The 25,406-nt window shown below is 39.2% G+C and overlaps 1 protein-coding gene across 2 annotated transcripts in view; it reads left to right on the forward strand.

The window, feature by feature from the left end:
* Sdc2 (syndecan 2) overlaps positions 1–23,326 on the forward strand; it is a 106,380-nt gene extending 83,054 nt beyond the window's left edge. For both annotated transcript variants that reach the window (XM_034516691.2, XM_076911240.1), the window contains exons 2-5: positions 8,563–8,674; positions 15,116–15,249; positions 19,598–19,733; positions 20,981–23,326. In XM_034516691.2, the coding sequence (XP_034372582.1) occupies positions 8,563–8,674; positions 15,116–15,249; positions 19,598–19,733; positions 20,981–21,144 (546 nt within the window). In that variant the 3' untranslated portion in view covers positions 21,145–23,326. The remainder of the gene's footprint in view (positions 1–8,562; positions 8,675–15,115; positions 15,250–19,597; positions 19,734–20,980) is intronic.
* Positions 23,327–25,406: the final 2,080 nt, after the last annotated feature.

Consider the following 25,406-nt stretch of genomic DNA (forward strand, 5'->3'; position numbering starts at 1 on the left):
TCTCTTCTATTAGTTTCAGTGTATCTGGTTTTAAGTGAAGGTCTTTTATCCACTTGGATTTGAGCTTTGTACAAGGAGATATGAATGGATTGATATGAATCCTTCTACATCTTAACCTCCAGCTGAACCAGCACCATTTGCTGAAAATGCTGTCCTTTTTCCACTGGATGGTTTTAGTCCCTTTGTCAAAGATCAAGTGACCATAGGTGTGTGGGTTCATTTCTGGATCTTCAATTCTATTCCACTGATATTCCTGCTTGTCTCTGTACCAATACCATGCAGTTTTTATCACTACTGATCTGTAGTACACTTTGAGGTCAGGGATGGTGATTCCCCCAGATGTTCTTTTATTGTTGAGAATAGTTCTCTCTATCCTGGGTTTTTTGTTGTTCCAAATAAATTTGCAAAATGCTCTTTCTATCTCTATGAAGAATTGATTTGGAATTTTGATGGGGATTGCATTGAATCTATAGATTGCGTTTGGCAAGATGGCCATTTTTACTAAATTAATACTGCCAATCTAGGAGCTTGGGAGATCTTTCCATCTTCTGAGATCTTCTTCTATTTCTTTCTTCAGAGACTTGAAGTTCTTGTCATACAGATCTTTCACTTGCTTGGTTAGATTCACTCCAAGATATTTTATATTATTTGTAACTATTGTGAAGGGTGTCATTTCCATAATTTCGTTCTCAGCTTGTTTATCTTTTGAGTATAGGAAGGCTACTCATTTGTTTCAGTTGATTTTATATCCAGCCACGTTGCTAAAGTTGTTTATCAGGTTTAGGAGTTCTCTGGTGGAAGTTTTAGTGTCACTTAAGTATACTGTCATATCATCTACTAATAGTGAAATTTTGACTTCTTCCTTTCCTATTTGTATCTCTTTGACTTCCTTTTGTTGTCTAATCGCTCTAGCTAGGACTTCCAGTACTCTATTGAATAGGTAGGGTGAGAGTGGGCAGTCTTGTCTAGTCTCTGATCTTAGTGGGATTGCTTCAAGATTCTCTCCATTTAGTTTGATGTTGGCTACTGGCTTGTTGTATATTGCTTTTACTATGTTTAGGTATGGACCTTGAATTCCTAATCTTTCCAAGACTTTTAACATGAAGGGATGTTGAATTTTGTCAAATGCTTTCTCAGCATCTAGTGAGACGATCATATGGTTTTTTTCTTTGAGTTTATTTATGTAGTGGATTACATTGATGGATTTCCAAATATTGAACCATCCCTACATTCCTGGGATAAAGCCTACTTGATCATGATGGCTGATTGCTTTGATGTGTTCTTGGATTCGGTTTGCGAGAATTTTATTGAGTATTTTTGCATCAATATTCATAAGAGAAATTGGTCTGTAGTTCTCTTTCTTTGTTGGGTCTTTGTGGGGCTTAGGTATGAGCGTAATTGTAGCTTCATAGAACAAATTGGGTATTGTTCCTTCTATTTCTATTCTGTGGAATAGTTTGAAGAGAATTGGTATTAGGTCTTCCTGGAAGGTCTGATAGAATTCTGCACTAAGTCCATCTGGCCCCGGACTTTTTTTGGTGGGGAGATTTTTAATGACTGCTTCTATTTCTTTAGGGGTTATGCGACTGTTTAGATGGTTTATCTGCTCCTGATTTAATTTTGGTACCTGGTGTCTATCTAGAAAATTGTCCATTTCCTCCAGATTTTCCAATTTTGTTGAGTATAGGCCTTTGTAGTAGGATCTGATAATTTTTTAAATTTCCTCTGTTTCTGTTGTTATGTCTCCCTTTTCAGTTCTGATTTTATTAATTTGAATGTTGTCTCTATGCCCTTTGGTTAGTCTGGCTAAGGGTTTGTCTATCTTGTTGATTTTCTCAAAGAACCAGCTCCTGGTTTTGTTGATATTTTGTATAGTTCTTTCTGTTTCAACTTGGTTGATTTCAGCCCTGAGTTTGATTATTTCCTGCCATCTACTCCTCTTGGGTACATTAGTTTCTTTTTGTTCTAATGCTTTCAGGTGTGCTGTCAGGTTATTAATGTATGCTCTTTCCATTTTCTTTTCTTTTTGTGGGCACTTAGAGCTATGATTTTTCCTCTTAGTGCTGCATTCATGGAGTCCCACAAATTTTGATATGATGTGTCCTCATTTTAATTTAAATCTAAAAAGTCTTTAATTTCTTTCTTTATTTCTTCAATGACCAAGTTATCATTGAGTAGAGCATTGTTCAGTTTCCATCTGTATGTGGGCTTTCCGTAGTTTTTGTCCATGTCAAAGACGAGTCTTAGTACATGGTCTGATAGGGAAGAAGGATTATTTCGATCTTTTTGTATCTGTTGAGGCCTGTTTTGTGACCAATTATATGGTCTATTTTGGAGAAGGTACCATGAAGTGCTGAGAAGAGGGTATATTCTTTTGTTTTAGGATGAAATGTTCTATAGATGTCAGTTAAGTCCAATTGGTTCATAACTTCTGTTAGTTTCATTGTGTCTTGGTTTAGTTTCTGTTTACAAGATCTGTCCATAGCTGAGAATGGAGTGTTGAAATCTCCCACTATTATTGTGTGAGATGAAATGTATGCTTTAAGCTTTAGTAAAGTTTCTTTTATGTATGTGGGTGCCCTTGCATTTGGAGCATAGATGTTCAGAATTGCAAGTTCCTCTTGGTACATTTTTTCTTTGATGAATATGAAGTGTCCTTCTTTATCTTTTTTGATTACTTTTGGTTGAAAAACGATTTTATTTGATATTAGAATTGCTACTCCAGCTTGTTTCTTGGGACCATTTGCTTGGAAGATTGTTTTCCAACCTTTTACTCTGAGGTAGTGTCTGTCTTTTTCATAAAGGTGTGTTTCCTGTATGCAGCAAAATGTTGGGTCCTGTTTATGTATCCAATCTGATAGTCTATGTCTTTTTATTGGAGAATTGAGTCCGTTGATATTAAGAGCTATTAAGGAAAAATGAATGCTGTTTCCTGTTATTTTTGTTCTTGGCAGTGGTGTTATGTTTGTATAGCGACCTTCTTTTAGAGTTGTTGGAAGATTACTTTCTTGCTTTTTCTAGGTTGTACTTTCCCTCCTTGTGTTGGAGTTTTCCACCAATTTTCCTTTGAAGTGCTGGATTTGTGGTAAGATATTGTGTAAATTTGGATTTGTCATGGAATATTTTGGTTTCTCCATCAATAGTATTGAGAGTTTTGCTGGGAATAGTAGTCTGGGCTGGCATTTGTGTTCTCTTAGGGCCTGTATGATATCAGTCCAGGATCTTCTGGCTTTTATAGTCTTTGGTGAGAAATCTGGTGTAATTCTTATAGGTCTGCCTTTAGATGTTACTTTGCCTTTTTCCCTTACTGTTTTTAGTATCTTCTCTTTGTTTTGTATATTTGATGTTTAGATTATTATGTGACAGGAGGTGTTTCTTTTTTGTTCTAGTCTATTTGGGGTTCTGTAGGCTTCTTGTATATTTATGGACATCTCTTTCTTTAGGTTAGGGAAGTTTTCCTCTATAATTTTGTTGAAGATATTTACTGGCCCTTTAAGTTGGGAGTCTTCACCTTCATCTATACCTGTTATCTTTAGGTTTGGTCTTCTCATTGTGTCCTGGAATTCCTGGATGTTTTGTGTTAGGAGCTTTTTACATTTCACATTTTCTTTGACCATTGTGTCAATGTTTTCCATGGTATCTCCTGCACATGAAATTCTCTCTTCTATATCTTGTATTCTGTTGGTGATGCTTGCGTCTATGACTCCTGATCTTTTTCCTAGGTTTTCTATCTCCAGGGTAGTCTCCCATTTGAGATTTCTTTATTGTTTGTACTTCAATTTTTAGATCCTGGACAGTTTTGTGTAATTCCTTCACCTGTTTGGTTGTGTTTTCTTGCATTTCTTTAAGGGCTTCTACCTGTTTACCTGCCTTCTCCTCAAATTCTTTGAGAGTGTTGTTTATGTCCTTTTTAAAGTCCTCCATCCTCATCATGAGAAGTGATTTTAATTCTGAGTTGTGCTTTTCTGGTGTGATGTGGTGTTAAGGACTTGCTGTGGTGGGAGAACTGGGTTCTGGTGATGCCAAGTAACTTTGGTTTCTGTTGTTTACATTCTTAAGCTTGCCTTTCACCATTTGGTTAGCTGTAGTGCTACTTGCACTCACTGGTTCTGACTGTAGTCTGCCTTTCCAGTTATCTTGGTTGTGTCAGAACTCCTCGGGGTCTGGATGACTCTGTGATCCTGAGCTCCAGCTGCTCTGGGTACAGTGGCTTCTTTAGGATATTTCAGGATATGGTGTCCCCATGGTAGTAGACCAGCTAGGTGTTTGCTGCTCTGAATGCTTCAGGATATGGTGTCCCCTGCTCTGCAGCTCTGTGGGCCATGTTCTCTCTAGGATGCCTGCAGCTCTGTGGTCCTTTACCTCTCTTGGGTACCTCTGCAGCTCTGTAGTCCGTGACCTCTCTAAGGTGCTTCCAGACTCAGTTTCCAGAGGGGAGCAAATTGGCTGGGAGACTGAATTATGAGTTTCTTAAGAGTTGGTTTTAAGAATTTTTTTCCCTATTCAACTCCATTTTTTCTACTAATAGCTTAGATGAAATGTATATGAGAAAATGGTATAAGCTTAGGAAATTGTTAGATAGTAGACATGTCTCTTTAAACCCTTAAAATGAGTGCTTGTAAATATCTAAGGGCTTGTTCCTCTCTCAGATCCACCACAGTAAAGGACAGGAGTGACTTTGTCCAGAGTTCTTTTTTGTTGTTGCATTTTTGTTCCATGAGGGGGATTAGAACTGTTGAGACAGTTCCTCCTGGCTCAGTCTCTAACAAGTTTTCTCCACTTCCATGCTTTCCACAGATTCCTTTCTGACCCTGATTTCACATCTTACAGCAGCCAAGAGGGGGAAGGTGTGAAAGGCCAGCTTTGTTCTCTGAATCCTATTAGCCAAGGGCATCAGCTCCTCATAGCCATGATGAGACCCAAATTAAACAGCCTCTGTATGAAATCACATAGTTCCATTGCTGGCTTCTGTGTTTCTCCTCCCAGTCACTTCCACCCAGTCACAGTGACACTGAGCCAACTGACTGGATGTGCGGAACATATACTGTCTAGGGGAGTGGATGTTCATCTAGGTGGAAAATCGATAGTTGTGAGATCCCCTTAGCATAGCCTTCGAGAGATGCACATCACATCTTAAGGGAATGCTGGTACATAATTTATTAGCCTTTTCAGCATAGAAACTGCAAAATCTTTTACCAACACAGGGTGTGAAGTCTTCAGAAGTAACATTTGTCTTGTTTGGAACAGTGTTTCGGGGGGGGGGGCGGCATTGGGGAGTTCATAGAGCATTAGCTGCTATAGGTGAAAAAGGTCCTGCTTGCTCTCAAAGTGGATTCTGTAGAAGGATGTGACTGATCCCCACTTTGTTGCCAGTGTTCCTGAAATCAAAGCAGGGGGGAATGATTTTAATTTCATGTCAAAATTACTTTGATCCTAGTGGATGATGGAGAAACAAATACTTTTGACTGCCTCCAAATACATCAGGCATCTGAGCAGCCCTGAACTACCCTGGTGCTACAGTACCAAAGTGGCTTCAACCAGACTCTGTCTCTAGATGTCCCCTGGTCCTGTCTCAAGTCTGAAGTCCAAGCCTTGTGATCACCTCTGCCACTGGCTGGTCATGGTACTCAGTGTGCTAAAATATGATGTTGCTGGGATTCTCTGTGAGAATCCCACATGCCAGGCATTGGGACAGAATGCTTGTCCTGATAACTGGGTCATCTAAAGCTAGAAACTTGATTGGTATGTAAGAATTAATTATCTCGGTATTAACACTGCCATGTCAGATTTCTCTGAGAAACAACAAAGAAGAGAATGAAATGTATTTGGTGTTTAAAAAAAGAGAGAGAGAAAGAGAAACTGGTTTCTAAAATCTTCATTTTACTTTAAGGACCCTGGGTCACTTAAGTAGATGCAGTGCAAAGTGTGGGAAGTGTGGGACAGGTTACCTTCCAGGCTTGAATTCCAGAGTTTTGAACTAAAAGGATCCTAACAGTCAATGTATGTTACTGAAACCTGAGTCAAAGGTTGCTTAAGCCAGTGTGATTCAGTAATCGCAATAGACAAATATTTATTGAGTACTCATGTACTTTGAGCTGGACAAAGAACAAGGTCATACAGGTTATTCCAGACCTGCATCAACACTTTGTTTTCATCCAGAGGCAAGGAGAATACACATGAGCCAGTTAACAACAGCAAACCTCTATCTTCCCTGGTGCATGTGCTACAAAGTCAAAAACAAGTTCATAGCTTACAAGAAAAATGACTGGAGAAGTCAGTGTGTTTTGAAAAGCAGTCAGACTTTGACAGGGTAGGTGGTTCCTTAGGTAATTTATAAAGACAAGGTTTAATCCAGGCAGAATCAACAGCAGTTTGAGGTGGGAGCACAAACTAGTTCAACTAAAGGAGTGTTTTCTGGGCACCTACTGTACTCTAGGCACTAAGATTTAGTAGTATGCAGTGTGGAGGCTTTCAGGAAAATCCTATTGTTGAGTCTAGGATGCCTTGTATACCAACACTTACAAATGCTTATGTTTTTTATATAAAATGAGAAGTCTTTTTTATATAAAATGATAGTTCCACATACCCAGGTTTTTCCTGTATACTTTAAGTAATCTCCTGGCTACTTACAATGGTTGTGCTAATATCTGATGCTTATTATGGTAAATGCTCAGTACTGATTTTCTAATTTATATTTACTTATTTGTTTTGAAACAGGGTCTTATTAGGTAGCCCAGGATGCCCTCAAACTTGTGATTGTCCTACCTCAGACTCATTAGTACCATCATATATTTACACACACACACACACACACACACACACACACACACACACACACACACACATTTTTTTGAACCTACAGTAGTTTGGATCCATGGATGTATAAGTGTGTAACCCAGCAATGTGGGGTGCTATGTGCACAGCCTTCTCCCACAAGAGTGTTGAGAATGTAATGGGGTCAGGTGCACGGGGCTAAAGTATGCAGAAGTCCCTATTCAGTTTGAAAGCTTTGAGAATTAAAGTGTGGAATGATCAGAGGCTTGGAAACTGGTATTTTGTAAAACTGCCACAAATTACAGACAAAACCTCTAACTGTGTGTCAGGACAGCTCCAGAACATTCTTGTCTGCTGTGGGAAGGGTATTACTCATGCCTGCAAACCAGCCTGCTGGAACCCAAATCCCTAAGAGCTCTGGCCTCTGAATCTCTCAGTGTGATATCTCAAAGTGATTCCCATCCTTCTTTGTTCCTTGGCATCAAGGCCTATGGAGATTGTGAACTCACATTGAACATCCTCCTGCCTCTCTAGCCAGCCCCTGAAACTTGAGAGGATAAAGTGTTACTGTTCAGAGTGTGCCTGCTAGTTTTCCCAAGGAGGTTCACTCATGTGGATTGCTGAAACCAAGGTTTAGTTTTAGTAGAAATCTAGTTGAAACCAGCATAGTAAAGGAAACATTTTTTTAAATAATTTCTGTGAGGGACAAACATCCAATTTGATCATTAAAAATAGAATAATAATGAATGTCATCTGCTCCAAAAGCTGCTAGTCTGAGATACTGGTAGTAAAATATCAATTTACTATAAATCCTTTAAAAAAAAAATTCTTTCTCTGCTCTGTCTGCAGTTCATGCAAGTTACTTCTTTGGCAAGATTAGAGTGAATTTTAATCGTGGCCTCTTATTGAAAGGCTGAGAAGCTCTAGAAATGGGATATTTGGTGATTCGATCCCTCTCCACATCAAGCCTATGACTTGCTATCACCAAGTGCCAGTAATACAAGAAAAAGTACTCTTGTGGGTTTATCTGTGTTTGTCATTAAACTTTGCTAAGCCAGCAAGCCTGAGAAGTAGGCTTGCTGTGGACTTTTGCCATTGGCAGATGAGCCCCCAGGTCCTGTTCTACACAGGTTGCCTTGCCTGGTGTCAGTGTGTGTCTTGTCTGTACAGAAATCTCTGGAATTCCACAGCTACCGGGGAACATTTATCTGTAGTGAGAAAGCCAAGCATGGCCAAGCCTGTGAGTGTCTGATGTGTCTTGATAGGTTCCTGAGTGATTATTTAGCCTAGTGTCATACATAACATCTTGCTTTATGTTTCCAAGAAAGTCGTAAATGATTTAGGCATTCTGTAGCTTAGCTTTAATCATCAACGAATCTCATTTGTGATAGAACAAATTCTGAGATAGTTTAGTAAATTGGGATAACAGATACTCAGGTTAGTGAAGTGGAGTGGAATGAACTAAACCTATGCTAGCCATGGATGTCTGTGATGTCATCATTCTATAGGATTAGACCACATGAGCTTCCTTGGGGATTGGGAATGAATGTGTGTGTGTGTGCACGTGTGCGCGTGCGCGTGTGCACGTGTGTGCGTGTGCGTTTTCAGCCTTTGATTTCATATAAGTTGCTACGTCGTCTGGTAAAGGGTGGCTAGACATGAGGATGGAGAGCACAGCTAGAGAGAGCATCAGGTCTTCAATGCAGCAATATGCAAAATTTGAACTGTAGACAAAGCAGAGTCTTTCTTAATCTGACCGTCCTGAATTGCTTGTCTTTCCTTTCTCAGAGAGCAGAGCTGACATCCGATAAAGACATGTACCTTGACAACAGCTCCATTGAGGAAGCTTCGGGAGTATATCCTATTGATGATGATGACTATTCTTCTGCCTCTGGCTCAGGTAAGGCTGCCTGCTGGATGCCGTTCTCTAAACCTGGGCATGCACACATTTCTCTTTGCCTTCCAGGACAAACACAGCATGTGCCGCAGTCATGAGTATGGTTTTGGTTTTAGGGTACAAATTCCAGTTCTTTGTAATTTAAGGTATGAGAACTTTGGAATCTAACTTTGCTGAATCTCAGTTTCTTCATTTATAAAGTAGAAATAAATAACTATATTTACCACCGAGTTAGGTACAAATTCATCTCTGTGAAGAGACAGACACCTGACAGCAACTCATAAAGGAAAACCTTTAATTGGGATTGGCCTACAGTTTCAGAGGCTTAGTAATTACCATCACGGCAACAAGCATGGTAGTGTGCACAGACATTGTGCTGGAAGAGTTAGAGTTCAACATCGTGGTCTGCAGGCAGCAGGAGACTGTGTGCCACACTAGGCATAGCTTGGAGACCCCAAAGCCTACCCTCACAGTGACATACTTCCTCCAATAAGGCCACACCTACTTCAACAAGGCCACACCTCCTAATAGTGCCACTTCCTATGGCCAAGCATTCAAACACATGAGTCTATCAGGGCTATATCTATTCAAACTACCACAACCATATAAAGTTTTTCACGTATAAATTGAGTTGAGGTGTTTTTAGCCTTCAATTTTATTGTTAAAAATTTCTCAGTATTGTCATAGAAACCACCCTCTAAAAGATCCTTCAAATATCAGTTTCATAAAATGCCTGTTTTATATTAAGGTTATACACAAATCCAAAAACTTACAGGCTTTTAAAGTATATTGTTCGTAAGTAGGAGAACAGCACAGCAGCCATATAATATATAGAGATTTATGTCTTTGACTTCTTCAGTGATTAGTTATCTATTGCCTCTTCAATGCTGTCTAACAAACCTTCCCAGCACTCAGTACCTTGCAGCAGTGGGCATTTGGTTAATTCATTATTCTGCATGTTTTCCGGTTAGGGGCTGGCTCCACATGTGCTTGCAACTGAAGCTTGGCTGATTTTAGTTTAGCTCTGTCATGTGTCTGGGAAAACTGAGCAGACTTGGCTTTAGTCCACATGGCCCTTCAATCTCCAGGTAGCCAGCCACATTTTCACAGACAGAAGCAAAAATCTAATCCTAAACTTACAGTTTGATACAACACCATTTGTCTGTGTGTGTGCATGCGTATGCATGTGTGCACTCATGTACATATGAATATGAGTGCATGTGTATATACATATGCATGTGTGTGTTGTGTGCATGTTCACTTGTGTGTATGTGTGTGTTGATGGTATAATGATCAAAGCCAGTATGTTAGCTTTTTTTTTTCCCTGTGACCAAGTAGCTGAAAGAACTGTCACAAAAGAAGAAGACTCTTAGTTTCAGATGATTTGTTTGGTCTTATGTGCTTATGTAGAACATAACAATTGGAATAATGGAGGAAGCCATTCACCTCATAGTTGACGGGAAGCAGATAATGTGGAGGAAGGCAGTGATAACTAGGTATAACTTCCCAAGGCATACCCTGCTGTCAACATCTCCTGCCATCTAAAGCTTATAATACCTTGCAAAATAGCACCACTAGGTAGGGACCAAGGGTTGAATACATGAGTCTGTGGGGCCACATTTCATATTCAAGTCATAACACTCAGAGTCCCATGCATGCATACAACTAAGCAATGTTTCCAGCCCCAAGATGCATGACCTCCTAACTGAGGCAGCTATCATCATATTACAGAGGATGTAGGTACAGAGAGGAGGAAATGGTGCCTGGACACTTTTTTTTTTTCAATGTAGTTTACCTGGAAATGTTTCACCTGTGCCAGGAATGGCTCCCAAGAAACTGAGAAAAGGGAAGAGCTGAATATGTAGTCAGTGGACAAACCAGAAATATCTGGTGTGTAGCATGTAAGGAAATTCTTAGCAAGACCTTCCTTTCTTAGAGTGTCTCTTGCAGATAAGATCTAACTATGGTAACAGTTACTATCCTGAATATAAATATGGGCCAATGCAGTTGGCCTAGGTTTCAGAATGTCCTAGAACAAATGAAGGTCAATTGTTTCTGGTGAAGATCTAGACTCATAAGTGTTTGAGTTTTAAAATGACCAATCTGAAAAGATGAGAGGCAGTGGCTGACCTAGTAACATCCTGCTGTAAAAATAGACCTAGTTATTCAAGGGAGTGTGATGCATGTCACACATGCAGAACAAGTGTGAAATAGTTGCTCTCTGAAGCCCACAACGCTATTAATATCTTTCACTCATGATACCTCTTTTGTTTAATATCTCAAAAGTGCCTTGTAACTTTCATTTCAAAATGTCCTGGGAAATAATAAATATGCATCATTGTGGTCCCCCATTTCTTCACAGATCTTAGTATTCAAGGGTTGTTGGTGATCAGTAGAAGTTGATTAACTCATTTTGCTGACTTCTCCCAAGACTGTGTTTACATATGGTATAAGAGAAATGGGTACATGCCTCATCCGGTTACTTGGAGTGTCACTTTCAAAGCTTTGAACCCACTCATCATATGGACCAGATTAGGCTTAAATGTGGGCAAATTTCTTCAGCCATAGAACTAACTTTAGACAGATTTTTGCTGAAAAACAAAACAGAAAAAGAATTTTTCTTGATTTTAGAAACTACTTTGAGCTCTGCTATGGATTTTTTTTTCACTTACTAGTCTGTGTAAGTAATATTTGTGAAGTACTTTGTGATAGAAAGTACCTTATTCATGTAACAACTCAGTTATAAAGATCTTCCTGATTCTATTATCATTTCCACTATCACTTGAGACAATACATGATGCAGAGAGATGAAGGAGATTGCTCTCATTGTACCATGTAAGGCTGTCAGAAAGCAAGGGACCAGGAAACAAGAAATACAGCTTGAGAGAAGGCCTTGCCTTTCAGTCCTTGCTATTTTACGTCTTATGTTGGAAAACCCCATCTTACCATTAAGAGGCTTTGCCTCACAAATACCCAGTCCCAGCTGTAAACAATGAAACCAATAAGTATTTTGCTCAATGTACCTCCTGGCCTACTTCCTCTCATGCTATCCAGTAGGAAAGTAAATGGCCTGGAACAGGATCTCTAAAGGCCCAGAGAGTACATTCCAGCAAGAAGAAGGGACTTATATTACATAAATATAGATTCAGAGTGGGAACCAACAAACTGAGAGTCTTCACGAGCATTTGTGAAGCCTTCCACACCAAGGGCTAAACGTTTAAAACACACAGAGAAAAGAATATTTTTCACACCCAAGAGAGAAAGTATTCAGAGAATTCTAGAAATTTAAAAAAAATCATAATGCCGTGTGATTGGTGACAACAGAAGGTACTGTCCAACAAAAATAAACAATATGCTTCTGGTTAAAGATGACAAATTGAGCAGAAAACTTGCCACATTCAAGATAAAAGTGATATTAAAAGAGTTGAACATGAACTCATGAGAATGGTGATACAGTAACTCCAATAAAAGCCAAAGAAGCACATAGTTGTATAGCACCAGTCTTGGTAGACATGAAAAGATGGAGCTCAGAACTGAATTTTGCACTGGGAAGCACCGGGACATAAACCAGAGTGCTGCAGAAGGCCACACAGACCCAGAGATGATGCATAAATGGGGGTGGGGGGGGCGCATGAAAGTGAGGCTAACCTCAGGGTTAATAGCTGAAAATCTCTTTAAGAAACAAATAGACCATTCCTTCCATCATAGGTTAACCCTTCACAGATTAATTATTGAAAACAAAGATCAAGGGAGTCCAAGAGACTCCTAAAACAATATAGGTTGTCCCCTAGAAGTTCAAGGTAAGTTCCTATTGCTGAAAACACCGTGCATTTTAGACACAAAACTCTAAGAATTTGAGCTGGATGTGTGGCAGAAATTTCCTGCACAGTGACCTGAAAAGCTCAAAATCAAGAGAGAAGAAAACTCAGAAAAAGAAGAAAATGTCAGAAAAACTAATTCCAAGAGGCAAGGAGATGTTTTAATAGTAAAACAAGAAGGGGACACAACCAAACAGTTCATGAAAGTGGAACTCCAGTATTAGAAATAAGAAAACTTACTGGAAAATGAAGAGATGCAGAAGATAGTTAAGTTATTAATTGATCACATATTTATGAAGCATCTACTTTAATGTGGGAACAGACATCCTTCATTCTAGGAACACCTCAGTAAATAAATAAATACAATACGATACAATACAATACAATACAATACTTTCTATGATGGAGAGGCACTTCCCTTCATTCCTTTATCTATGTTTCCAAATTTCGTTCATTTTGTTCATTTTTTTTTCCAGTGAGAAAGAGTGTTAATCCACACAATGCTGAGTCCTTGGCTACTTCATGGCTGCAGGGAGCCACCCTTGAACCCTTCCCAATAGCCCTGCTTCTCTTGCATGTTCAATCTCTTCCTCTATGTGATATTTTTGCCATCTCAAAACCCAGAACTACTCAAAACATGAAAAGGGTAAACTCTCTTTTACCTGACTGCTTATCTCATGGCAAGCTTCTGTCTTCTCTAACATTTTATAGTCAGTCTTCCCAAAGATGGTGTGCTGTGGTCCTTCACCAACTCCTGTCCTGCCCATGCCCTCCATCTGCCTGTCCCTGCCATCCACTACTGATACATTTTGTTAAGATCATCAATGTCTTCCATGTTGGAAATATTTACAAATATTTTATTTGTAAAACATGTTCTAAATCATCTTGATCCATTTGGAATACTATAACAAAATACTTTTCTGTGGGTAACTTAACCAACAGCCTAAGTATATTGGTCACAGTTGTGTAGGCTGGAAAGTCAAAGATCAAGTCATCAGTGGATGTGGTGTATGTGAGTGTTTTCTTTCTGCTTCAGAGGTGATACCTTTTTGCTGCATTTTTACTTGATAGAATAGGCAAACAGGTTCTCACTGGCTTCTTTCATTCACAGGAGCAGATAGAACCCTCATTACCTCATCATCTCCTTAATGTCCCTTTTTACTATTGTAGTGGAGACAACGTTTCCACCTTTGAACTTGGGGTGGGGAATAGCATACGGAGAAAGTATTGTTATTAAACACAGCCCTGGTGGGTGCTCAAGCATGCACACATATGCACACTACAAAACTTCTTAAAAGGGGAGGACTAAAGCTTAGCCATAAAGGGAACTTAGCTACCATTTTAGTGGAGGAGGGTAAATATATCTGTTTATACAAAAGTAGGAGAAAATTGGGAAGTTGTAAACTGTCAAAGAAATAGAGTGTATCAAGGAGGTGGCAGTTCGCAGTGTTCAATGGTGATAGGAATGTGTTAGTCAGATTTTTATTATCATAACAAAATATCTAAACTTAGCAACTTAATGAAGACGAAATATTATTTGGCTCCCTTGTGTGAAGGCTTAGTCCATGGTAGAATGACCTGTTGCTTTGGAGCCTGTAGCCAGGCAAAGCATCCTGCTTGGAGTGCCTCGTGGGGGTCTGTTAATAAAAGAGATACAGGAAGAGGTCATGCTCACAGTATTCTGTTGAAGGGACTAATCTCGGACTGATCTTCCTGGAAGTCCCACCTTTTAAAGCAGCAGTTCTTAACCTGTGTCTTACAAACCCTATGGGGGTTAAATATCATATATTCTGCATATCAGATATTTACATTACAATTCATAACGGTAGTAAAATCACAGCTATAAAACAACAACAAAATAATTTTATGGTTGAGAGTCACCACAAGATGAGGAACTGTATTTAAAGGTCACAGCACTAGGAAGGTTGAGAATTATTGTTTTAAAGGTTTCACTATCTTCCAATAGCATTGAGAGTTGATAGGCAGTCTAGCACGTGGGCTTTGGGGGACATTTATCCAAACAGTACAAGAATGGCTGTTTAAGTGAGTTTAAATATAAAGCCATTGGATAGACCAACATGGAAGACATTGATAATCTTAACAAAATGTATCAGTAGTGGATGGCAGGGACAGGCAGATGGAGGGCATGGGCAGGACAGGAGTTGGTGAAGGACCACAGCACACCATCTTTGGGAAGACTGACTATAAAATGTTAGAGAAGACAGAAGCTCTCCATGAGATAAGCAGTCAGGTAAAAGAGAGTTTACCCTTTTCATGTTTTGAGTAGTTCTGGGTTTTGAGATGGCAAAAATATCACATAGAGGAAGAGACTGAACATGCAAGAGAAGCAGGGCTATTGGGAAGGGCTCAAGGGTGGCTCCCTGCAGCCATGAAGTAGCCAAGGACTCAGCATTGTGTGGATTAACACTCTTTCTAACTGGAAAAAAATTGCCATATTCCCAGAGGCCCTGCAAAGTTACTGAAGACCATAGGTTGATCTGTACTAGAAACTTAAGCCTGGCAACTTGAGAGCTTGATTCTGAGTCAACATTCTGCGATACTGCCTGATAGTGTACCAATGTGAGTCATGAGTCACATGATCAGCTCATCTCTACTTTTTTCCTAGGAGCTGACGAAGACATAGAAAGTCCAGATCTGACAACATCCCGACTGATTCCAAAGGTCTCGCTCACTAGTGCTGCTCCCAAAGTGGAAACCATGACATTGAAGACACAAAGCATTACACCTGCTCAGACCGAGGTGCGTTGCCTGCCATTGTGAATACTGCTGCCTTTTGACTGCACAGAACAGTTCTCTGTGGGAGAAGGCCCACATAAAATTATATCGGGGTTAATAGCCCTTCCACTCTATTGCTGTAAATGGCTCTTTGCTCTTACTCCCAACATTTTACACTTCACCTGCTTACTGTTCTTATCAGCTAGGCCTATCTTCCTTAGGACTATACTGTTTTTAACATGCACTTTTCTTGGCAGAACTTTTTTAGCCCAGTTATAAAGCAAACTCTCAAGCTACTTAGCTGAGAGTCAGATTTTTTTCTCATGTTAAACACACTGTAAACTTTAGATCCATTGGACCAGGTTAAGGAGGGAAGTTCTGGGTCCTGTCTTAAGGTCTCAATGAGTGTCTACACCTACCGTCAGTGTTGTATACACTTGATCTACTCTCAGATACACATGTATCTGGTGTAGCTGCATTTATTTGTTGTGAGAGCTTAATACGAATGAGACCACTGGACTTAGAACAGGGAAAATACCTTGGTAATGAAAACACTGAGTTACTGCTTTGCAGTTAGCTATTTAATATGGAAATTGCATAGTAGCGCTCAAGGAGAGCCTAAGCGTTGATTCCTGGATCTAGTCAAATTTCTTGGATCATTAGAAAGATTGGATGTGAATATTATGTAGCAGGTACCCAAGACCTGGTTCCTCATTTCACTTTGTAAATGTTACTTGAATTTGGTGGAGCAGAAGAGACAAGCCAGTTCACCAAGTGAGCGTGCGTAATCATTTAGTGGTAGACTTTACACAGTTTTGGGATGGCATACTGCTTATGAAAACTTAACAACACAAGCATCCTGTTTTTCAGTTCGCCCATCTGTTGATTTACAAATAAGATGCTGCCAAGCCCTTGCGGCACGCAGGTTTTGTGGCAATCTTTGCAGTATTAGAAGCATCCCTGTGCTAGCAAGAACACACAGAGTGTTTTCTTACTCAGTAGAGTACTCTGTTCCTCCTCTTTCTTGATTTTCCTGACTCCTGGGATCATGAAGTTATAGCACATAGCTCCCTGCAGACATGCAGTAGCCAAGAGCTCAGCTCTGTGTGGATTAACATTCTCTTTCTAGGCTTAACAGGCATTGGCACTATTGAAAGCAGAGCCATTCCACAGCTAGGAAAGAGGAAGGCAAGGAGATACTCTGAGAACCGGGGCAGACATACCTAGCATTTTCTGGGAGCTATTCCATTGGTTTCTAAGTTGAATGAATAAAAGAGATGAGGAGAGAAGAAACAAAAAGCAGCAGGTCTGTTGATGGTAGGATGGCTCAATAGTCAGAGCAGGCAGGTGTGGCAGAATTAAATGAAGCTTGTGTGCCCATGGAGAGATGCGCTTGGTCTCTCCCACAGTTTTACTTGATCTCTTATAACAATGTTTTCAACTCAGTGACCATTAAGACTCAATATCTCAGAGTCAAACTCTCTAGGAGAAGCTTTGGCTTTCAGTCTTCAATAGTTTTATCCTAAACAAACCCAGTTTGATATAGATTTATGGACTACTGACAAGTAAAGATTGAAAATTGATTTAAGTTTGTAGAAATTAGCCCTAAAACACAATGAATTGGCCTTTGTTAACAGACATTTGGTAGGTGAGTTTAGAAATTAGAGATTCCTGAACGTGTTAATGCAAATATTTTATTTTTAGTTCTATTTAATGAGATGGCAAGAATTCATCTATTCATGGGAGTTTTATTCGGTGTACATCAAACACTGTTCTAGGTGCCCATGGTGAAGATATTGATAATGAGTAACAATAGCAGCAATGTAACGTTCTGTTTTATAGTTACATGGTACAGCTAGATTAAACCTTGCCATTAGTGACAATTTTGTGTTTTAATTGGTCTCACAATGGCATTACTATCATATGTATAGATAGTCTATCCACTGTGTTGTACAGCTATGTGACTGAAGAATAGAAAGAACCCTTCCTTTTTTCTGTGGAGCCTAGTTTTTTCCACAGTTCCTAGAATCCAAACATCAATCTAATAACCTTTAAGTTGTCTTCATTCAATTATGAGTGCTCCCGTTTCATAATTACACAGACATATATGTGAGAGCCGCTTCAGATTCATATTGGGTCATAGTTTCTACATCATAGAAGCATAGAGCCTGCGCTTCTTCTGTTTAACTGAGCATTTCACTTTATAAAGGTTTTCTTTGTCTAGAGCACCTTGAGGCTTATATACTGATTGACCGCTAGTCTTAAGTGCCATTTCTGTTGAGAGCTTTCTAGATCATCACTTAAATGAATTGTTTTGTGTCCTTCTTATTCAGAAGTTGAGTCAAAGGGAACAGAGCAAGTCAACTCTTAAATGACTTTAGGGACTTAACAATAGGTAGAGCCTTGTGGCTTATCTTAATAACAGAGTAATGATGATAAGCATTACATAAACTTGGGGTCAAAGCGTCAGTATCGTTCTCATTTCCTACAGTGTTCACTCACCTCTTTCCCTGGATGCACATGGGTGTCATTCCATCTTCTTGATTTTTTTTTCTCTCCCTTTACTAACTTCTGAAAGCCTAGCAACCAAAACAATGCTAATGAGCAAGGAACCATGTGCTTCCTTGATGAGGACTCAGATAAACCATTCTCCAAACTGCGCCTCCCTGCCAGACAACTAGTTACCACGGGAATCCTCTAAGAAGAAAATGGGGAGAACCTACAAAATACTGCAAACAGGCTTCTCTCATCTGCTTTACTTGGACATAGCACGACTTAGGAAGACTGACCATGTTTTCTTCTATACTCAGACAGAAAACAGTGAAACGACTTTATATTTATGCAGTGACAAAAAAATTATAACTTGTGAAAATTATGGCAGCTTAAGATTTATGAAGTACAGGGTTTCTTGTATCTTGGGAAAAATGACTCTGTCACATGTTATTACTGTGTTTGTTGGAAGCCTTGTTGTGTTCTGGTCACTGAAAGGAGTACCCATTGATTGCCAGTGTTCACTAGAGTCCAAGTGAATCCACTTTGTCTATTTTGTGGTTTTTTCTAGGCATAAAGATGACTTTGAGGCAGTCCAAGATAATGAACTATTTTCTTAGGTCTTTTGCTGTCTTTACTAGGATGTATTCCAGACTTCACAAAGCATCTGAATGATACACATTACTCTAGCTAAGATGGCTGGGAATTCATAGGAAAAACTGGAATAGGGAGAAGACTCATTGTCTGCTGACTTGATAGCTTGTACTGGCTGGTTTTGTGTCAACCTGACACAAGAGTCATCAGAGAGGAAGGAGCCTCTGTTAAGGAATTGCCTCCATGAGATCCAGCTATAAGGCATTTTCTCAGTCAGCGATCATTGTGGGAGGGCCCAGCCCACTGTGGGTATTACCAGCCCTGTGCTGGTGGTCCTGGGTTCTATAAGAAAGCAAGCTAGCAAGCTAGGGGAAGCCAGCCAGTAAGCACACCATTCCATGGCTTCTCCATCAGCTCTTGCTGCTAGGATCCTGCCATGCTTTAGTTCCTCTCCTGACTTCCTTCAAGAATGACCAGCAATATGAAAGTGTGAGCCAAATAAACCCCCTTTTCCCTACCTTGCTTTCTTGTCATGGTGTTTGGCCACAGCAACAGAAACCCTAACTAAGACAGCTTAAAGAAATTGACAATGTTTTCCCATCAGTAGTGTTAGCCAATGAGAAAGAAATTCACCTGTTAGAAAATAGCAGCTTATTTAATCTAACTTTTCTAAATCAGGGCTTCTCAAACCATACTGTCATCTAAGGGACTTTCAATGACAATAAAAATCAGCAAACCAAGTGAACAGCATATTCAAAGGGTGTGTGTGTGTGTGTGTGTGTGTGTGTGTGTGTGTGTGTGTGTGTGTGAAGCGGTGGAGGTTGGCTGCCTCATTGGCCTACAAGTCACTTAACAAGCTGTCCAGAGCCTTGGGATTCCACCATACCCTCAACACAGTGCTTTCATGGGACTTCAGAGGGACTAACTCAGGTTCTTATGCTTGCAAACAAGCAAGTACTTTAATGCTGGGGCAATCTTCACAGCCCAGAAAGTAAAGATTCTGAGAATTGTCAACTAAAATAACTATACATATCATTCTTATCATTCTTATATTAGGAACTCATTAACTCCACATCTTTGCTTCCATGATACCAGAACCACAAGCTACGTGGGTTCAAACTAAGGCCTCAACAACTGGCTTATAAACATCATACACATTATTATTAATGATACTTACTGAACTAATTTTTAATAGAAAGAAAATTAAGAATATAGTTAGTATTGTTTCTTCTTCCAAGAACATATTGAAAGAGAGGTATTTGTGATTTTTTTTTCTTGCCCACACTAGTCACCTAAAGAAACTGACAAGGAGGAAGTTGACATCTCTGAGGCAGAAGAGAAGCTGGGCCCTGCTGTAAAAAGCACAGACGTGTACACCGAGAAGCATTCAGACAATCTGTTTAAACGGACAGAAGTTCTAGCAGGTGAGTTGCCAGCCTTGTCAAGTGGGAAGGAACTTAAGGAGACCTCCCTGGGATAGGTGGCATTCCGTGGCTAGATGAAAGCTTGCTGCACATCACTGGCCTCCTGGAAGCAATCTCCAAGGTTTTTATTTGAGAATGACAGGTGAGAGGTTAGGACTACTTTGTCTATCTTCTCCTAACTCCCCTAGTCTATTCCTCAGCCAGCCATTGATAAGAGGCTAAGATGGGACACAATGTCAGGTTACAGTCCATTCTGGCAAGGACATCAAAGTGGCAGGAGCTTGAAGTAGTAAATTGAATAGGCTAGGAACTGTTGGGTGTAGGAGATGCCAGTCAGACAGTCTTGGTTCAGGTAAACTCTGGAGTTCAGAACCAACTTCAGTGAAGGAAAAGGCACAGCTACTGCTGCTGCCATGATAAGGATTTTGCCTCTGATTAAAATTCACCTGATAAAAGTACAGGTTAAGCCTCACAGACCTGAGCATCGGGAAAATTCCAAACCTCCAACATGTTTCAAGCCTGACATGATGCCACAAATGGGATGCTCCATTTCCTGCGCTCAGGATGGATTGCACCCAAAACAGGAGGACACTACATAAACCTTATTCTATGAACATAATTATTTGTTAACTTCTATAAGTTTTCCCTTGAACTACGTGTATAAACTATATATGAAAATATAAATATATTTCATGTTTAGATTTGGAGGTGATCCCTAATAATTCATTCCATGTATGTAAATATTTAAAAAAAAAATACGTACATGGAAACCCTCCTGGTTCCGGATATTTCTGAAAAGAGATAGCCACTGAAGCCTGCACTGATACTTGTTTTAAAGAGCAAGATGTGAAAGATTTAACAACACCTAATTTATACAAAGGTCTCCTCAAATTCAAGAATAGGTAGACATCTGCATGCTTTTTGTATTTGTTCTTCATTTAAAAAAAAATCTATTATATCATGTTTTATGCTTTCATTGTGATTTGAAGATTACACTAAAAAATACAAGCGCCAAACACAAGTATCTGACAGTGTAGAGTTAGGTGAAGTTACAGCTGGGTTTTTCTTATGGAAAACTTTGCAAGCTTTGTGTTGTTGATACAATGTACCTTTCTGAAGAGTGACTCCAGATTATTGTTTTTAAAAGTTGAGTTCTCAAATTGTTTAAAAAAAAAATCAATAGATTGGAACTGGCCAAATTAATTCCAGAAAACCTTGACTCTCCTCTTTTTCTCCTCTTGTCTCAGCTGTAATTGCGGGTGGTGTGATCGGCTTCCTCTTTGCCATTTTCCTCATCCTGCTGTTGGTGTACCGCATGCGGAAGAAAGATGAAGGGAGCTATGATCTTGGAGAACGCAAACCATCCAGCGCAGCTTACCAGAAGGCACCCACTAAGGAGTTTTATGCATAAAGCTCCCACTTAGTGTCTCTATTTAGGAGATCACTGAACTTTTCAAAATAAAGCTTTGGCATAGAATAATGAAGATCTTTGTTATCTGTTTTGTTCATTACAGAGCCGTCCTGGCCCTTTAATGATGAAAATCCCATTGTATTTTCATGTATTTCTTTAGAATGACATAAAAGTAAAAATTTAACATCTGCAGTGTTCTGTGAATAGCAGTGGCAAAATATTATGTTACAAAAACCCTTGACATTCATGGAATTGATTTGAACAACTATGTGCAAATACAAAATGATTGTGTTTGTCCTCTGGTTCAAAGATGCCTGCTGTTCCCCTTGTCAGCAGGTCTCCAGTTGACCTTACTGAGTTGGTCTGCATTAATTTATCTCTTGTCCCTCTTCTCTGCCCTCCCTTCTTGTCCCCTTCCTTAAAAACAAAACCTTATGCCTTTTGTAGCTGTCATGGTGCAATTTGTCTTTGAATAATTACAATGATGGTAATTTAGTGTATATGTGATTTTTTTTCAAATATGTTAACCTTAACCTCCACTTTATGTAATTTTTTAAATGTCAGACTATCCATTTTACACTTGCGTTAATTTTCATTACCTATAGCTTCAGGCAGATTTGCAAAGGCAAATTAATGTGTAAAATTGGATTATTACTACGAAACTGTTGAGTCCTAGCTATCTAAGCAGATATTCTTTTGGGATGATTTGACATAACTGACAAGCCTCAGCAAACCCAAAGATGCTAACAGTATTTTGAGAAATTGCTGCAGATTCCTTTGGCCACTGTACTTGTTAATTTCTTGCAATTTGAAGGTACAAGAAGGAGTTTAAAGAAAAAAGATCAATTTTTTTTCTTAAATACACATTTAAGTTGTTAACATCTTTTTAAGCCTTTGAAGTGCCTATAATTCTATGTAATGTGTTGCGGACTGGTGTTAATGAGTATATATAACAGTTTAAAAAAAGTTGGTATTTTATAAGCACAGAAAATTCTAATGGTAACTTTTGTAGTCTCATGAATAGACATAAATTGTAATTTGGAAACAAACAACTACTGAATAAATCACATGGCCTAATATTGAAAATGTCACTCTTATAAATTTTGTACATTTCTTATCAAATGTACATCTCCCCTTTGCTATGACTGTCTGCTCTCAGTGACTGTGTGGGTTTGATTTCTGAGTATCCCATGGTGTCTGTAAGTCAAGACCAAAGAGCCCCTTAGTGAGGCTGTTTATTACCAGATTTACCTCTGAATTGGTCAGAGGAAATGTATGTGTTATCCTGCATGTGGGTGCAGGGATAGGATGACTGCTAGGGGATTTCAAGGTTTTCAACCTTTGTAGTGTAGCTACTGACAATATTGAGACAGATGCCTTCTTTTGTAATTTACTCTTAAAAGTATAAATTCCAAAGAAGCAAAGGGACCTTTCTAGAAGTAGGTATCTGGGGTACCTACAGAATGACTAACCTGTTAAAGCTCCCCTGCAGAAGAACCCTGTGAGAGACAACCACAGCCACTCCATGGGGCAGGAGGGGAGGGAGGAGAGGGAGGCTCTGCATGCTAAATAACAGCCTGGCTATTTAGGATGGATGTTTCTAGAAAAAGTAATGCCAGAGGAGGAGGTGGAGGCATGGGGGTACCCCTGTTGGGTACTCACTGAACCCAGCCTTTCCTTTTTCTGTTCTATTTTCTATTTTACCATTAGTTTTTAGTTTTAAACTGTGAGCCATGGAAGTAGAAAGAAGACAGCAAGAACCACAAGTTTTCCAGCATAAAATTAACTTTTGATAAAGTTTGACCATGCTTGAGCACCTTCCCTGAGCTTGTCACAGAACTCATTCAAACAAAACTAAAGTACCACTTGGAACAGTGTTGTGTCTGAATCCTCAATGGCCTTAATTCCTAAGTTTCTGTCCAATTACAGCTGTAATTCACCTTGTTTAGGATGAAGAGGAAATAATGATGGGCCCTTCCAAAGCTGCACGATGCCCCTCAGTCACGGAGGCTGAGAATGTAGTGGGTATACCTCTAATTGTGCAAAATAGTGGAATTCTATTGGTAGAATAACTTGCTTGGAATATCTATGCCAGGGAAAAAATTCCTGGCAAATATTTTGTCACTGCTGTAAAGCAAATTTGTTAAAGTGCCAAAATAAAGTCTGTCGTGCCGAAAGTAAATCATTGTATAGACTCACATCCAGTTTTCTTGTACGCTCTCTGCTTAGTGTTTTTTTTTTTTTTTTAACCTTTAAGACATGGTAAATAATATCATAAAAAACTGTTAGTAGTCATTACTGAGTTCAGAAAAATTTTGGTAGAATATAAATATTAAAGCCAGTATGGTATTTCCTGCTTTTAAAACCACATGTGAATGAACTCCCTGTGTGAGTACTGCTTTTTGTTTGAGAGACTGCAGCATTTGAACTGCCCTGTTTTTAGCTCATGGTTGGCAAATGGGAAGAACACACTAAAGAATAAATAAAACTTTTCATTACAGGTAAAAAGCACCAGAACTTGGAACAATGCAGAAACTGCCCTCAATGTTAATAGTTGATAACTTCCTGTCACATGTCCAGTGAACTTATAGCTAGGAACACCATTTATCACTTTGATGCAGTTCCCTTGTTGAGGATATACTTAGTACAGTTGATGTAGGGTGTAGATAGAATTGTAACTAAGCAGTGCATAGGTGTCTTATACAGACAACTTAAAGAAACTAAAATGCCCTAAAAATACCTTCATAGTTCTTAGGTGCTTATTTGTTCAAAATCTTAGACATATTCAAAATTCCAAAAAAAATTTAAGTGAGGAACAAAAACCTAAAAATATTACTAGGTTTGTTTGGGGTGCTGGTTAATTTTTTGCCAACTTGATCCAAACTAGGATCATTTGGGAAGAGGGCACCTTCATTGAAAAAAATGCTTCCATAGGTCAGCTGATAGGTAAGTCTGAGTGGGTATTTTCTTGATTAATCATATGTAGAAGGGCCTAGCCCACTGTGGTCGGGGCCATCATTGATTTCGAATGAGCAAACAATGAGGAACAAACCAGTAAAGACCACTCCTCCATGGACTCTGCTTCAGTTCCTGCCTTCAGGTTCCTGCTTGAGTCCCTGCCTTGATTTCCCTAAATAATGAACTATGACAGGGAAATATATACCAAATAGCCATTTCCTCTCTGGGTTGGTTTTGGTCAATGTTTTATCACAGCAACACAAAGCAAACAAATTAATTTGGTAAGTGGGATCTTTTTAACCTTATTACAGTTAAATGAGAGTAAAAGCAGTGTATTTTTAAAAAAATATTTGGATGATATATATCTACAGAATCAGCTACATTGGAAACTAAGTCAGGGGAATCATGCCGGTCAAAGAACATGGGACCAGGTTGGACAATATAGTAAGGACACACTCCCCAGAACAAAGTCTAGGATAGGGTTGAAGTACTGGGGTTGGGTCTAAGTTCTGGCAGATTTTAATAGATCTTTTGCCTTTATTGTCATGTATGCATACAAAAGGCCCTGGGTCATATACTCACCATCCACCAAAATGAAAGCCAACAAGCAAATAAGGACAATATCTAGTGTGAACTTCTCCCTTCTAAGTCTCTAGAAAGCAACTGTGAGATCCTTAGCAGTTTCCAGTGAACTTCAGTCAAAACAAATGAAAAGTGGTTGCTCTATATTAAAGTCAGTAGGTAAAGCCCTCTTTGGTATTAATATCTTATACTAATTGTGAAATCTGAGACTTGGTCCTTTCTGAGAAATTAGATTAGGCCATACTTTAAAACGAAAGTAGAATTTAAAACTTTAAAACAGGTAGAATTAATAGTAAAAATAGCGTTCAAATGAAGTTTGTCCCACCCCCTTCTGACTGGGGTAATGCCCCTCTAAGGATTTTAAGGTCTCATTTCTTGTTCCCTATGCTCTGAAGCAGGCCCTTTTCTAACCAAAGAATCCTGGAGGCATTGGAAGCAATTTGATTTCCTGTTAGCTGGCTGGAAGGCTGTAACCCAAGCTGTCAGTCCATCTTGATACTGGCAAAATAAAGACTTAGGCTTTGGTGCTTTGAACATACTGGGCTCAGGATTCATTGGATCCCGTTTTGTTGAAGTAAAAATTATTTTTGCCAGCAACTGAAAGTTCAATCGACAAATATTTGCTTACTGAATGCACAGGACACTTTAGGAAGTTAGGGACACAGTGATGACTGATGTGGACAGATTAAGTCAGTAAATATATATAAAGTTAGCAAGTGTGT

The sequence above is a fragment of the Arvicanthis niloticus genome, chromosome 13, assembly GCF_011762505.2.
Source record: "Arvicanthis niloticus isolate mArvNil1 chromosome 13, mArvNil1.pat.X, whole genome shotgun sequence".
Taxonomy (NCBI): domain Eukaryota; kingdom Metazoa; phylum Chordata; class Mammalia; order Rodentia; family Muridae; genus Arvicanthis; species Arvicanthis niloticus.